This window comes from Zonotrichia leucophrys, chromosome 3, assembly GCF_028769735.1.
Source record: "Zonotrichia leucophrys gambelii isolate GWCS_2022_RI chromosome 3, RI_Zleu_2.0, whole genome shotgun sequence".
NCBI lineage: Eukaryota > Metazoa > Chordata > Aves > Passeriformes > Passerellidae > Zonotrichia > Zonotrichia leucophrys.
In genome coordinates this window covers 15710570-15724876 of record NC_088172.1, presented here as the reverse complement: position 1 = coordinate 15724876, position 14307 = coordinate 15710570, and the positions used below count along the sequence as shown (strand labels likewise).

General features: G+C 38.4%; 1 protein-coding gene across 1 annotated transcript in view; it reads right to left on the bottom strand.

Moving 5' to 3' along the window:
* Window positions 1–14307, bottom strand: part of DOP1A (DOP1 leucine zipper like protein A) — a 61846-nt gene that overhangs the window by 2338 nt on the left and 45201 nt on the right. Inside the window, exons 26-39 of the mRNA XM_064707461.1 lie at window positions 14213–14268; window positions 13626–13730; window positions 12868–12934; window positions 11972–12116; window positions 11614–11693; window positions 10959–11068; window positions 10647–10796; window positions 9334–9395; window positions 8603–8755; window positions 7207–7343; window positions 5880–5935; window positions 4817–4981; window positions 3736–3865; window positions 1758–1817 (exon numbers count right to left, since the gene is read on the bottom strand). Of these exons, the coding sequence (XP_064563531.1) occupies window positions 1758–1817; window positions 3736–3865; window positions 4817–4981; window positions 5880–5935; window positions 7207–7343; window positions 8603–8755; window positions 9334–9395; window positions 10647–10796; window positions 10959–11068; window positions 11614–11693; window positions 11972–12116; window positions 12868–12934; window positions 13626–13730; window positions 14213–14268 (1476 nt within the window). The remainder of the gene's footprint in view (window positions 1–1757; window positions 1818–3735; window positions 3866–4816; window positions 4982–5879; window positions 5936–7206; window positions 7344–8602; window positions 8756–9333; window positions 9396–10646; window positions 10797–10958; window positions 11069–11613; window positions 11694–11971; window positions 12117–12867; window positions 12935–13625; window positions 13731–14212; window positions 14269–14307) is intronic.

The window sequence follows — 14307 nt, the reverse complement described above, 5'->3', positions numbered from 1 at the left end:
TGGTGACAGCTGAAGTTGTGAGCTCCTTCAGCTGCTTTCCAAAGCAGACTCCTCTCTGGTGACACACACTCACTTCACCAGCTGATACTGCCAGCATCAGTGATGATAAACCCCAGAGGAGGTTAAAATAGATCCAAAGCATTTTCACTTTGCAGCTTGAGATCAGAGTTTTGGGAAGGCCAAAAAGCAGTGCTATTATTAGTATCACAAATAACACACACAGACATTCTGAGAAACACTTGAAGTTGTTCTCAAAGGAAAATGGCTCAGTTACTCATTGTGTATTCTCAGAAGAACTCAGTTATTGTGTTCCTTCCAATTCATGGGGGGAATGTCAAAGGAAAGAATTTCAGGAACCCCACAGGTGAAGGCAGCAGTCACACACCAGATGCCCAGCAGCAGCAGCACACTGCTGTAACCCTGCTTAGGGCTGCCTTGAATATCTGCATATGAAGTACCTAAGCAGCAACATCCAGGTTCCTTAACAGTTCTTCCCTATTTTCGTTATCTCTGAGTCAAAAACCATACTCCAATCTAGACACTAAGGTACTATCACCACTAGGAACACCTTGTTTGTTCTGTTACTGACAAACCAGTACAGAGAGCTTCTACCATGAAGGAGAATTCCAGCAGTACTGGATTTTATTCTGCAAGGAAGGAGAAAAGAAGCACAAAAGGCCTCACCAAGAAGAGCCACTTGTGGATCTACCCCTGTCCCACTGGTAGCACCTGTGGCTGAGGCAGGGGGTCCACTTGGTAATGAAAGAAGAATGAAGGGGAAAGGACAGCAGTGGGAGCAGAGGATAAGGTAAGGATCACTGATTGCACAGCCTTTGAGCAAATAGATTTTCTTTTCAAAACATGATATTTAAACAAATACAGGTTTTGCCCTTTAAATGAAGCAACTGTCCTGCAATTGAGAAGCCTACAGGGCATCCATTTTGCAAACCCCAATTAGGTTTAAATTCAGTATGAATGTATCTGGTGGCTTGGCTCCCTGGCACAGGAGACCACTATTTGAGCTTTACAAGTCTTCTGAAAAGAAAGGCTCACACCAAACCACAGCAATGGGAAGACTAAATTTCCAATATAAAAGGAGTTGTTGATGCAACCTTCTTTAAATGAAGCTACTAAGTTTTAGAGTTTCTGCTTAAAAAACTTATAATTGTATTAAGGAGGAGAATTTTCTTCCATACTGTTTCTGTATAATGCTTAGCATTACCCAGTGGTGACAGGATGTGTCCCCAGCAGGCAGCAAGTGTCAGTGTCACACAGCAGCCAACCAAATGGGGTGCATGTGCAAATTCCAGCTGAGCAATGAAATACAACCTGTCCAAGCCATTGCCTCATGGCAGTATCAGCTAAGCAAACACCATTAATTCCATGGATGCTTAAAACAACAGTTAATTTGATGGAGACCAACCAGGGATTGTGTGTTTCACACCTGCAGTTTGACAAAAATGATTTTACAATTTAATTTTATAAAGATTTGCAATCATAATTCTTCTTAGAACTACCATCAGCTCTTTGTAATATATTTTGTACAGGAAACCAAATTTAAAGCTTTTCATTTTTTAAAATTAAAGTTATCTATAAAAATAAGGGTTCTTATACCTCAAAATTCTCTCAGCTTTGTTCTATTAAAATCTGATTTCTCTTAGTTCTTACTGAATGCTAAATAGTGCTCAGGGCCTTGAGGTGATGGTATTATTATGGCAAGCTTGTTTCACAACTCAAGCATCAAAGGCCACCCTCACCTGATGCTTGGCCATCTCCATTCCCTCCAAAACCACCGTCTTAAAGTCCTCCTGTTTGTCCTGTGGAAGGAAAGAGGAGAACTTTCAGACTGCATTTCAAATATGAGAAGAATACTCTGCCGTGAAGGCCGTGCAGTTGCTTGGTTGGGTGCTGTGCTTCAGCTAGAAACATCACCCACCCCAACAAATCTGTGATCCAGAAATGGCAGACTCAAGCTAGAGTGGCCAAGATACTACTAGAGAAAACCAGCACTGCCAGTTTGTGCCTCTTTATTTCCAGCACTGCCAAAGGAGGTTTTTAAGCACATTTCCCTCAGATAACAGAGCTTGAGCAACACCATACTACATGAATCTAAACATGAGTCAGAATGCTCTGAAGGAAAATAAGGATCCACGCAATTTTTGTAGTTATTTTCTAAGAAAACCCCACAGCTATATGTAATAGTATTCTCCTCTGCATAAAGAGGAAATGGCCTGAAATCAATATTCATTATCTTGTGTTTATCTCATCATTATACACCTACCTATGGTTCAGTGTGCAACTGCTGCCATGACTAAGGGGTTCCAGAAATTCCAAGAAGTTTTCTGAATTGTTGAAGCATACTGTGGGAGTCCTGGCTTCAGGCACCTATCTCAGCATTCAGTACTTACCAGCAGCATGTATATTTATAAATCACACATGATGTATAAATTCAAGCACAGAGATTACTTGGAGTGTGAAAACTTTCTAACAGATACTACATTGAACAGCAGGGTTAGAGGCTATGCCTGCCTGAGGAGCAGGCAGTTAAGACTCATTCCTCCTTTATACATGCAAGAAGAGAAATTTAGTCTCATCTTCATGGTTCAAAAATTGATAAAATGCAAAATGCAGATATGCTTCAGACACTAGTTTTATCCTCCCATAATTGTGAGCCTCGCTTCAATAGCTCAGATCTGCCTGCCACTAAGTGATTCCTAAATTTAATGTAGCCACTTGTATCTCAGTTCCAGTGAGTTCCTTTACTCACTGAAGGCATCAGAGACTGTAAATGCAGTAGCTACAGCAAGCTGCCACTGTTACACACCCGACAAAGCCATCTACACAGAGAAACCTGAGAATAAAACTTCAAAACTTTCGGCCATATGGCTTTGCACTTCCTCCCTGCTTCCCTGGCTCACCCATCAACATTTCTCAGTGAACTGCTCCCAGGGGGGCTCTTCCTCACAGCAGGAGCAGCAAAAATATCTGACAGTTCTTACTTGGTGGCAGCAGAAGGGATCTCCCTGGGACAGGGCTTGGCCAGCTTCCATTGGCTTCATCAGCAGATCAGGCCTCCAACCCCACAAACTGGGGTTTATTAAATCCCATGCACCAACATAATGAAAACCCTCATTCTGTTCCCACTCTACCAACTGTGCAGCCAAGATTTCCCCAGAACTGTTCCTCTTTCTTCCTTTCATCACACCCCTAGCCTCTGCTCAGTTTCAACACTCTTATTTCTGTCATGTTTAAGAATGCAACAGTTTTTTTAAATTTTTGATTTTTATTAACAAAACTGATTTTCTACTTCAAAAAAGTAGGTAATCAGACTAGTATCTACATATATGACTGGCTATCTGACAGTGATTTTATGTTAAGTGTTTATGTTATTATCAGATAATAAAGCATATTTTACTTTTTATTTAAATAATACTTTTAATTTAGAAATGCAAAGTCAGTGATCATAATACTTTTGCCCATAGCAGGTTATAAATTTTTCTGTGGTTTGTTTGATTCACTCTGGGGCTTTTTTGTTTGTTTGTTTTCTATACTTACATGTGTTTTTTGCCTGATGTTGACTTGAGATTCCTCCAGCTGGAATCTCCTACACCAGAAAAAATCCTTTCCATTCTTTATTGTTAAAAAAAATTAAGATATTCAAATGCAAACACTGCTGTGCATTACTGTACATGAAACCTTTCAGTGAAAAGCAAAAGCAAAAAGCACCATCCATACCTTTGCTTTTTTCCGCAGCAGCTTTGCCAGGCGCACCACATAGGGCTTGAATTCCCTCTGGTGTGTTCCTTGCCTTCGGACTTCCAAGCCTGAATCATCTGATGCTTCTGGGATAAAAGCCCAGCGATACCTGCCATGAGATAACACAAGCAGATGTAATCCATACTGAACATGCAGGCTTTTTGAGCAATCAAAAATATGAGTGGATGAGGAAATCTGGTGAAGTATCAGAGAAAGAGAGAGGAAAAAAGAAACCCAAGTCAACCCTCCAAAGAAAAAATAAATGAAAAAAATGTTCAACATTAGATTTAGAAATACTACAGGGCACAATCTGACACAGTGTGCACAAATCCTTCCAGTCTCCAACCCACATGAGTGTCTTTTAAACTGCAGGATAATTAGGGGTGACCAAATGTATACAGAGCTGTGCCAGGACAGCAGCCCTCACACAGTCACCAGTGTGCAGTGTGAAGGAAGAGGCACGATACTTCCTTTTGTCCTTCGTGGCCTCTCATTCCCAGGATCTCCAGCAAATGCCAGTTGTTTTGCATTCATTTTTTTCCCAATGGAACAGGATTGCAGAGGCACTGAGGAAGCAGTTTGTACCCACTACTGACCAATAAAAACCTATGGGATCCCCTTTCTGTGAAGGTTTGTTGCCACATTTTCCAGACAGACTGTGCAGGAGCAATTTAAGCAAGTCATGCTGATATGATATGCAGTGCTCTGATTTCATGCATTACTCACTGAGATGGGTGGGTGTATTTTGAGTTCTCAGGCATTACTGCAACTAAGAACTTTAAAAACAAAATACTTGAATAAATCACTACTACTAATGATCTCTCAAGTGTGGCAAATCTCTTGCCATGGGCTAAATCAAACCAGCTTGAACTAATTTGATATGCAGCATCATTTCCCCTGGGGGCCACTCAGATACTGTGAGGGAGTGAAGTATGGGCTGCCCTGGCTGAAGTCCAAAGAAAGAAGAGAAACAGAAAACCAAACACTTTTATATGCTAAAATTTTACCAAAAGACATGGAAAAACATCCAAAAACTTAAATGACAACGTTTTCCACTCACATCTGAAATTGAGGCAGGTTTTCAGATGGTAAAGCTAGAGCCAAGTCCAGAAATTTGCAAGCAGACAAATACAGGTTCAGCCACCTCTGGCTGTTGTAGGATGTGGAAAAACCATTGCCACCTGTGTAAGTCGTCTCCAAACCAGCAGCAGATGGGCCAGAAGTTCTAAAATATATTATAGAAGGGAAGTGAGTCAGAACAACCTTCTGCCATATTGAAAACTTTATTTTTCTTACTTGCCTTTACACACAACTCTTTATTTACCAGCATTATCCTGAATTCATAAATTGAATCCCAACACAAGTCTGTGCCATGAGTGCAGTTCTGTATGCATATATACAAATATATATATATTATACTTATATGTGATAAAATGTCAGTGTATAATGAATGTGTTGCACTGTATCTTCTTCCCAGATATTCAAATTATGAGGAAGTTTAAAATTGTCAGTCATGTTGCTATTACTTCATTTGAAGGAAAAACTCTCCAAAAAACAAAACAAAACAAAAAACTAGGAAAAAAGTGAGCAAAACTTGGGCAAATAACTCTGGCTCATTTGAGAAATCTGCCTCTCCTCCTGGAATGACTGAAATTGGATCACACTGTATAGAAAATAGAGGAGATAAAAATGGATAATAAAACAAGAAAAATTATCAATCTCACTTATCTAATAAGAGAAGGAACTATGCTTTCATTTAGACAAAGAAAAAGGTGCATCAGTCTTATTTAGAATAAGTGTATGACACAGAAAAGGTGTAAGTCATGCCACACATAATTTAATTGCAGCATCTGTGCATTTTAGTCTGGCAGACATTGTAAGAACTCAGACACTTGTTTTTTATAATTTCCCTTAGTGATTTATGATCAATCTGACAGCACAACTTCTTTTGCTTTGTCCTGAGCAGTCTGTCCCTGGTACTGCAGACTGAACTAGCCTTTACTTGTCCTTCTCATTTGAGCTCAACAGCTCTAAGACAAATTATTTTAAAGAATTACTCCACTCCCCATTAGCATACCAAGGAATTTTTATAAAGTTAAACAAGCAGAAGTTCATACATTTACCTGGAAATGTCTTCATCAGCAGTGAGCTCCTGTTCCATCAGTAAAAACACTTGCACCTGAAGATCAAATGCTATATTTCAATACCATTTTCACTGGACTGTGACTCGGGAAAGCCTGAGTAATAAGCCTTAGACAAATAGTTTGGAGCTTTAGCAGCACTTTAAAGCTCTTTCATCCCTTATATATAACCTGAATAACACAAAGGCCACAAGGAATTGTCTCTTTTATGGGCAGGAAAGCTCTCAAAGGCTAATCTCCTCCACTGCCTAGACAGACAGCAAGACCTTAACTAAATGAGAATAAAGGATTGTTTAATGGAGCAGGTCAGGCTCAGGGGTGGATTCCCAGAAGCACCACAGTCCTGCTAACTGAAAGTAGTTCCAAGACTGTGGCAACTTGTGTAAAGGCCTGGGCACAGCACATGAGTCAGACGACTACACTGAGTAGAATGGGTTTTCTAGTATTTATACTATTGACAGGCTTAAAATTAAATACATCTATTGCTAAAACAACACACTTTAAAATCTTTTATATAGCTTTCCTCCTTCTATTGCTTGGATTTGAGGTTATTCAGGGGCTACATTAGGCACCTGCAGATTGAAAATATAATAAATCACAGCAATGATTCTGGTTTGCTTTCTCAGTTATTCAGTCCCTTGGGAGTTCCTTGAATAGCTCCTTGAATGGATGACAGCATGCACCAAACACTCTCCTCCATTCCCACTGCCAAAGCTGAAACCCAAAAGAGTGTGTCGAACAGCCAACACAGGAGATTCTGCAGGCAGAAACTCTGGAAACAGTTATTTTCACTGTTTTGTTATGAAGAGTAAAATGAGAAAGAAGAAATCTGAGCCAAGCCTTGTATAAATCTAGTTACAACATTTAGTCACAATGTGAACTGAATGATCATCAACTGCCAATAAAACATTGATTCTGACTCCGATACATGGATTCTCATCCCCATTGCTGGAAGAAGAATGACCAGGAAAATAGAAACAGGGAACACTGAAAAAGAAGAGCAGGAGTGGGAGTGGAGGAGAGGGTACACATACTAAGCAGAAATTGAAGTAGGATTCAGTTGGGAAGAATGAGGGCAAATGCAAATTTAATTCAGGAGACAGCTGAAACAGTCTAATCTAACAGATACTAAATTTCATCACAAAAACCAGACATCAGGACTATGAAAATAAGACAGCTTTCAGTTTGTGGCCATTGCACATTTATTTGTACAATCTCTAGAAAAGATTTTATTAAAAATCTTGAGGAGGAGTGAGGTTGTCTCTCAGATGTGCACCATTCTAAATAATGACTGACACCTGCAACTCACCAGTTCAGTGATCATGGTTGGCCAAAGTGAGGTAAGGTGCTGTGGAGACATTCTTAAAAGTAATACTCTGAAAAACAGGAACACTTGGGAATGAAGGGTGGGCACCTGTGGCAACCGGAGACTTTCTACCAGCCTTTCTGAAACAAAAAGCCAAGAAGGATCCCTCAGTTCAGAATAATTCCAATGAGAATTTTCTCCTTCTCTCCTTTACTCTAAATGTTAACTTTAAGTACCTGCCATGGTACTGTTCCAGTACTTTACTAGTTTTATTCTGTCAACATAAAGAAATAACCACTCCACCAAAGAAGGAACAAAATAGAGAAACCTCTAAAGAGTGCGGTTGCCTATTTTGGGTAGGTTCTCTACATAAATGCAATAGTGCATCTGGGAACTTTGCTTGTCTTATGCAGAGTTTCACCCATTACAACAGGAGGAGTTAACAGATTCCAAACAATACAAAATCAGCCTGAACAACTGGGATGTATTATTGTTATTAAAACACTGCACCATCATAACACTTGAGAAATTACAAAGGGATGATATGGTTTTATTGAATTATGATCACCTCTATATACAGAGACAAAATGAAATTTTTCAGTCAAACCAACAAACATGCATGTTGCAGTTCAGACCAGTAAAATCATCTTATTCCATGAACATGGTAATCTCAGCTACTGAATTGACTGGAAATTAAAAGAAAAACAAAAAAACCAACCAACAACCCAAACATTCTTAATTAAAATTAAATATAATTTAATTTTTAAAAATAAATATAAACAAATAAAAATAGATTCTAGAACAAATAAAACAAAAAAGTTGCTGCAACTGATTTTCCATATAGAAGAAGAGACCAAAGTGTCCCTTTGGTGCCATGAAAAAATGATACATCTAAAAGCTGCTGCTAATTATTAAAAGGAAGATCCAAGCAGTTTCCATTCCCAGTCACTTAAGGTAAAGGTTCATTGTAAGAAATAAACTTCAATGATATAAATATGACAGATAAACTGAACTGAGGAAAAAATACCAGCAAAAGAAGTCAAGAATTCAAAATGTCAAGGTCACTTTTCCTATTTATTCCTAATTGATTGGTTTTTGTACCTCAGATGTTCATGTCAACACATATTGTGCAGGTATCCAAGGATATTGATCAAGGGATAAAATGACAGATCAGAGAAATTATCTGGATTAAAATCAGCTGGCAACCACAAAACCTGCATATCTTGTAGTCATTTAAGACTGAAAACCTTTTAACCAAAAGCTGCAGAAACTTTGTTTCAGCTATGGAAACAGTATCACACGCTGATCTTGCAGAACAAAAATTTAGCCTGCTGTTACTGTCACACAGGCATTGCACAGCTAACAGGAAGGAGTCCCTCAATGATACATATTTACTGACCTTGTATGTCGGGCAGGTATTTCTGGTACTGGTCGACCTCGCTGCTAAAAATGGCAAAGGCGAGTCTCTTGAGGAGCATGGCGCGCTGCTCCAGCTCCGCCTCTCTGTTAGCAAACAGATTGAGGGAGCTGCTCTGGGCCACGGCCACTCGTGCTGAAAGAGAACAGGGAGAGTGCAGCCAAGTGCTGATGAATTTCCCTTCTGCACAAATAACTCCTTCTTTGCAATACTGGGGTTTGAAAGCAGGTGTCAAGATGATGTAGGGTTTGCAATTTGAATCCATAACCAGAAATTCAAAATAAAAGTTGAAGGAAACCCTGTAAGCATACACAATAATGGCTGGGTTTAGGGGCTTTTGGGAAAGAGTTTAGCCATTTTTTAAAAATAAAATTTGCATGTATTGATGCTCAAAAAATTATGAAGTGCAAAATAAAATTTTTTAAGCAGTTAGTGTCAGATCTTCAAACCCAAACCAACCAAAACCACCCCCACCCACTCTGCTTAATCAGGTTAGCCCTACAGGCAAAATTCACTGTGTGCCAGGATGGTATCAAATTCTCTCACTTTGGGTTATTTATGGAGCTCCAGAAACGAATGGTCAATGAAAACACGAAAAACACTGAATAAATCAAATTGGAGGAAATGTTGAGCAAGTGTTCTCTTTAAGACACTTATTTTTCATTTATTTAATGTTTATACTGCAGAGAAGTCACCGCTACATCAATACTTACTCATCAAATCTCTGAACGTGGTTTTGTCATGTGTCATCAAATTATCCATAATAGCTCTCCAACTAAAAGAGAAAAATCATACACAAATCAGAAAAGCAAGAAAAAAGCGAGAATTTTCAGGAACATTTGCAATTTTTTTCTGCTCTTTCCATTTAGGCTAAAGCTGCCAATCCAAGCTCTCTGCCTCATAAGGTACCATTTACTCGGTGTTACTTGATCTGAAACTGTGTTTCTTGAACCCCCTTCTCCAAGAAAATAAGGGATGCCATTCAGAGGGACTCTGACAGTTTTAAGAAGTGGGTCCATGCAAACCTCATGATGTACGAGGCCAAGTGCAAGGTCCTGCAGAACAGTCAGAGCAACTCCCAGCACAAATACTGGCTGGGCACAAAATGAAATCTGAGAACAGCTCTGAGAAGAAGGACTTGTGGCTGATGGTGGATGAAGATGAAAAACTGAATTTTATCTGCCAATGTGTGCTCACAGCCCAGAAGGGCAACTGCATCCAGGTTTGCATCAAGAGATCAAGGGAGGTGATTCTGCTTGTCTATTCTAATCTGGTAAGACCCCACTTGGAGTATTGCATCCAGCACTGGGACCCCCAGCATAAGAAGGATGAGGACTCCTTTGAAGAGGTCCATGGGAGGACCACAAAGATGATCAGAGGGCTCGAACACCTCTCCTATAAAGACAGGCTGAGAGTTGGGCTGTTCAGACTGGTAAAGAGAAGGCTTCAGGGAGATCTTCTAACAACTTTCCAGTACCTAAAGAGCCTCCAGAAAGCTGAAAGTGACTTTTCACAAGGGCATGGAGTGATAGGACAAGAGGGAATTACTTTTAAAGTAAAGTAATCCCACTTATAAAGGAGGACAGATTTAGATATTTGGAAGGAATTCTTTATTGTGAGGGTCATGATATCCTGGCACAGGTTGCCTGGTGAAGCTGTGGATGCCCCATCCCTTGAAGTGCTCAAGGCCAGGTTGGATGGGGCTCTGAGCAACCTGGTCTAGTGGAAGGTGTCCCTGCCCATGGCAGGTGTATTAGAACTAACCCATCTTTAAGGTCTCTTGCAATGCAAATCATTCAATGTTTCTACAAAATGCTAACCACGTTTTCCTTACAATTTTTTTAAATTTTAAGAAAATTATTTTAAAAAATAGATTTGTGTATAGATATTTCATGTGGTAACCTAAACCACAGAAAATCTCTATTTCTCTCTGTAAAGATCTATTGGGAAATTTTAGTCTGTATGTTAATGGAATACATAAAATTTGTAAGGGCCATCGGTATAAACAAGAAGAATAAAGTCTTACTGGTTAACACAGGAAGCATCCATCTGGAAGAAACTGGAATCCATAAAGAGGTCAAAGGCTTCCTTTTTCCATGCTCTCCTTGTATACTGATATCCACTAAGACTGCTCAGTAACTGGACACAAGCTCGATAGCTGGATGCGTTGTGAGCACTAAACAAAGAAAAAGTCACATAAATCAATTTTGAAATGTTGCTCCATAGAAATTTTGATAGACATCTAATCCTTATCATGCCTGTTTCAACTTAAGTGCCACCATTCAAAATTTCTACTGGCTGTAGGCATCTTCTACATCAATTCAAGAAACTAAAATACCTGTGATTACGGAGGTAGGGCACAACATAGTGCATAATATTTACAAGCAAAGGAATAACTCTCTCTTTTTCATCACTGTAGAAAACCATGTCCAGGAGATGAGCCAAAACCTATAAAATGAGAGGAAGATATGTTATAATGCATTCTTAAATTGCTTTTTACATACCATTCAACATTTTTTTTTTGTGGATGTAATGTTTTTACTGAACATTCAAGTTTATGATAGAAGTGATCACATTTCAGGTACCATGCAAAATCCAGAGTATAAAGATTCCATCATTTTTATAACACATTAAGGTCTTAGAAGCACAGAAGAACAAACTCCTGATTAAAGCACTCTAGAGAATAAACTACAAACAAAGAAAGAATTCGAAGACTGACTGCAATTATCAGCAGTAACTAAGATGTAACACAAAGATAAGCACACAAAAGCTTACCATCAAAAAAGCTGGCTATACTACACATCTGAAAGGCCATGCTTTATACCTCATCCATCTGAATGGGTTAGTAACAAACTTTTATGTGACAACACCCAGAGTCCATTCACATCAGTGTTTCCCATTAAATCTCCTTCTGCAAGCTTCTAGTCCAAAGCTTTTCACAATATAGAAGTGTATTAAAAGACAATAGTCATTGTCTTCAAGGAAACATTTACCTCAGAAAGTAAGGTCAACGCATGGACACTATAAACAGATGGAGTTATATTTGAAGTTTCCATTGCTGGAGACAGCATATCTAAATGAAGATAATAATTATAATTTAAAAAATGTCTAAATGAAGATAATAATTATAATTAAAAAAATGTCCAAAGTTACTTTTCTCAGGCCATTATTTAACTTACAGCATATTTTAAAAAGATGTATTTTGAAGACGCACAAGCTTTCCAGACACATTAGTGCTAGACCAATACTGAAGAATTTTACATATATTCAAATATAGCAAAGCTGTTGTCTTCATTAATTTTAGCATGAAAACTAATGTTTTATTTCAAATAAAGATGAAAATGGACCTACCTTCAACATCTGATTCTAAGTTGTTTCCATCAACCATAATCTTGGGGGAAGGCTTAACCTCTAAGTTTCGTCTTAGCCAAGTGGTCTGTTCTAAGGAAGACCCAGCAATTGCCCCAATGGCATCCACTATCTTGTGTGTTACATCCTGGTAGAAAAAAAACCCCAAGCATTTTAAGAACTTTGTGCAGAAGGGCTGTATTCATTGTCCTGACATGTAGAAAATCCATATAACCAAATATAGAATTGCTTTCAAATAATTTCTATATTATCAGTTATTAATATCGTCACAGAAAATGAGAGCTTTTTCAAAAAATTGTAAATATAAGGAGAAGCTAATTAAGAGTAGTTTCATACTACAGAACTGATATCAAATACCTCTAGTACATTCAAGCATCCAGTTCCAACCCCACTGCCATGGACATGGACACCTTACACTAAACCAACTGTTCAGAACCTCATCAAAGTGACCTTAAACAATTCTAGTGACAGCAACTGCAACTTCTCTGGGTAAGCAGTTCCAGGGCCTCACCACCTTCACGGTACAGATTTTTTTCCTAATATCTAATCTAAATCTAATCTCACTTTGAAGCCATTCCTCCTTGTCCTGTCACTGCATATTCTTGTAAACAGTCCCTCTCCATCTTTCTTGTGGCTTCCTCCAGGTACTGGAAGCCTTCCCTTTTCCAGGCTGAACAAGCCAAATTCTTCCAGCCTTTTCTCTTAAGAGAGGTTGCTCTAATCAACTTGGTGGCCCTCCTCTGGACTTGCTCCAAGAGGTCAGTATCCTTCCTGTGCTGGGAACTGGATGATCTTTTAGGCCCTTTCCAACCCAGGTCTCTGATTCTATGATTTATTGTTCAGTTATTTTAAAAAGACACATACAACAAATTTCTTACCTGTAGATCTCTTTGATCTTTCTTATTCTCCAGACTTGGGTTTTTCATGATGAACTCATTAAGAACACTGAAAAAATACAGAAGTTGAATATGGATTTTCTTCTCATAATACATTATTCAGCAGTTTTCAGAGTTAGGACAAATCTGAAGACATTTATTTGTGCAATATTTAATTACTAAACCCATAGGGATTGCTACTTATCAATATTCCAGGAAATATCTTTATAAGTTCCTTAAGTTAATTTTTATCATAAGAGTTTACCAAGAACAGGTTTTACTTGATTATATACAAAAATATCTTCAGAGACAGTTTACTATGGAAGATAAACTCAAAATATTGAAGAAAATGGTCCTTGAAGCATTATACAGAGAATATATTCAAAGTTATATTTCTAACAGTCCACAAACTGTTTCCATGATGAGAATTCAGCCCACTCTAGTGGGCTTCAAATACCTAAGAAATAGTCATTGTTGTTGTTTTTTAGGAAAAATCAGAAACTTACATCTGTTGCTTAAAGAGCCCGAATCACTGAAATAATCATTAAGGTGAGGTCGTGGCTTATATCATACTATAATATAAAATTTAATACATGTAGCCATTCCTCAGAGAAGAAACTAATTTGATAAGACCCACCGAACTCAGGCAATAACTCTACGAGTCAAAAGTAAGAGACAGATTTAGAAACTAACACTTCAGAATAATTTCACACACCTACATTTGAGCATATTTGAAAATTGCAAATATCAGGAGCACTTACCCAAGTATGAGAAACTGTCCTGGGGCTGGAAGACCAACCTGTATGGAATCCTTTAACAGAAGCAGCAGCGCTGCCCAGCTGTCTACTAAGCTGGTCACTGGAATCCTAAGGGAGAGAGCAGCAATCTCAATGATGAGAACTTCACCTCCCTCAGGTATTCCCCCAATTTCTTTTTACATCACATCTCTGCTGTCAGATATTTGAATGGACAGCCTGACAGCTTCTTTTAATACGAGGTTGCTGTATCAATTCATTAAGACACAGTTGAAGGTAGAAGAACAGCATTCTTAAAAGATGCTTTTCATTACAAAGCTGGAATGGCATGAATGAGTTACAGCACAATTAAGATCATCTTTCTTTGGGCAGATTACCTGCAGGATTTTTAGGTGGAGGAAGAAAGGTGATGCAGTACTATGGAACTCACAAAATAAACCATCTTTTTAAACAAACCTACAGATCAAACCCATTCTTTCTTCACTATTTATATTACACAGACTATTGATCATCCTATGACAAAAAGATGTAAAATATTCAAGTTGATTATCTGTTTCCTGAATACAGAAATAAAATTGAGTTTGTTTTCTCACCTTTGAGTATAAGCATAGAAAAACTGCAACATGCAGACTTCCAGTGAAAGATGCTTCTAGAAAAAGATATGAAACCTGTGTTATCAGAAAGAAGT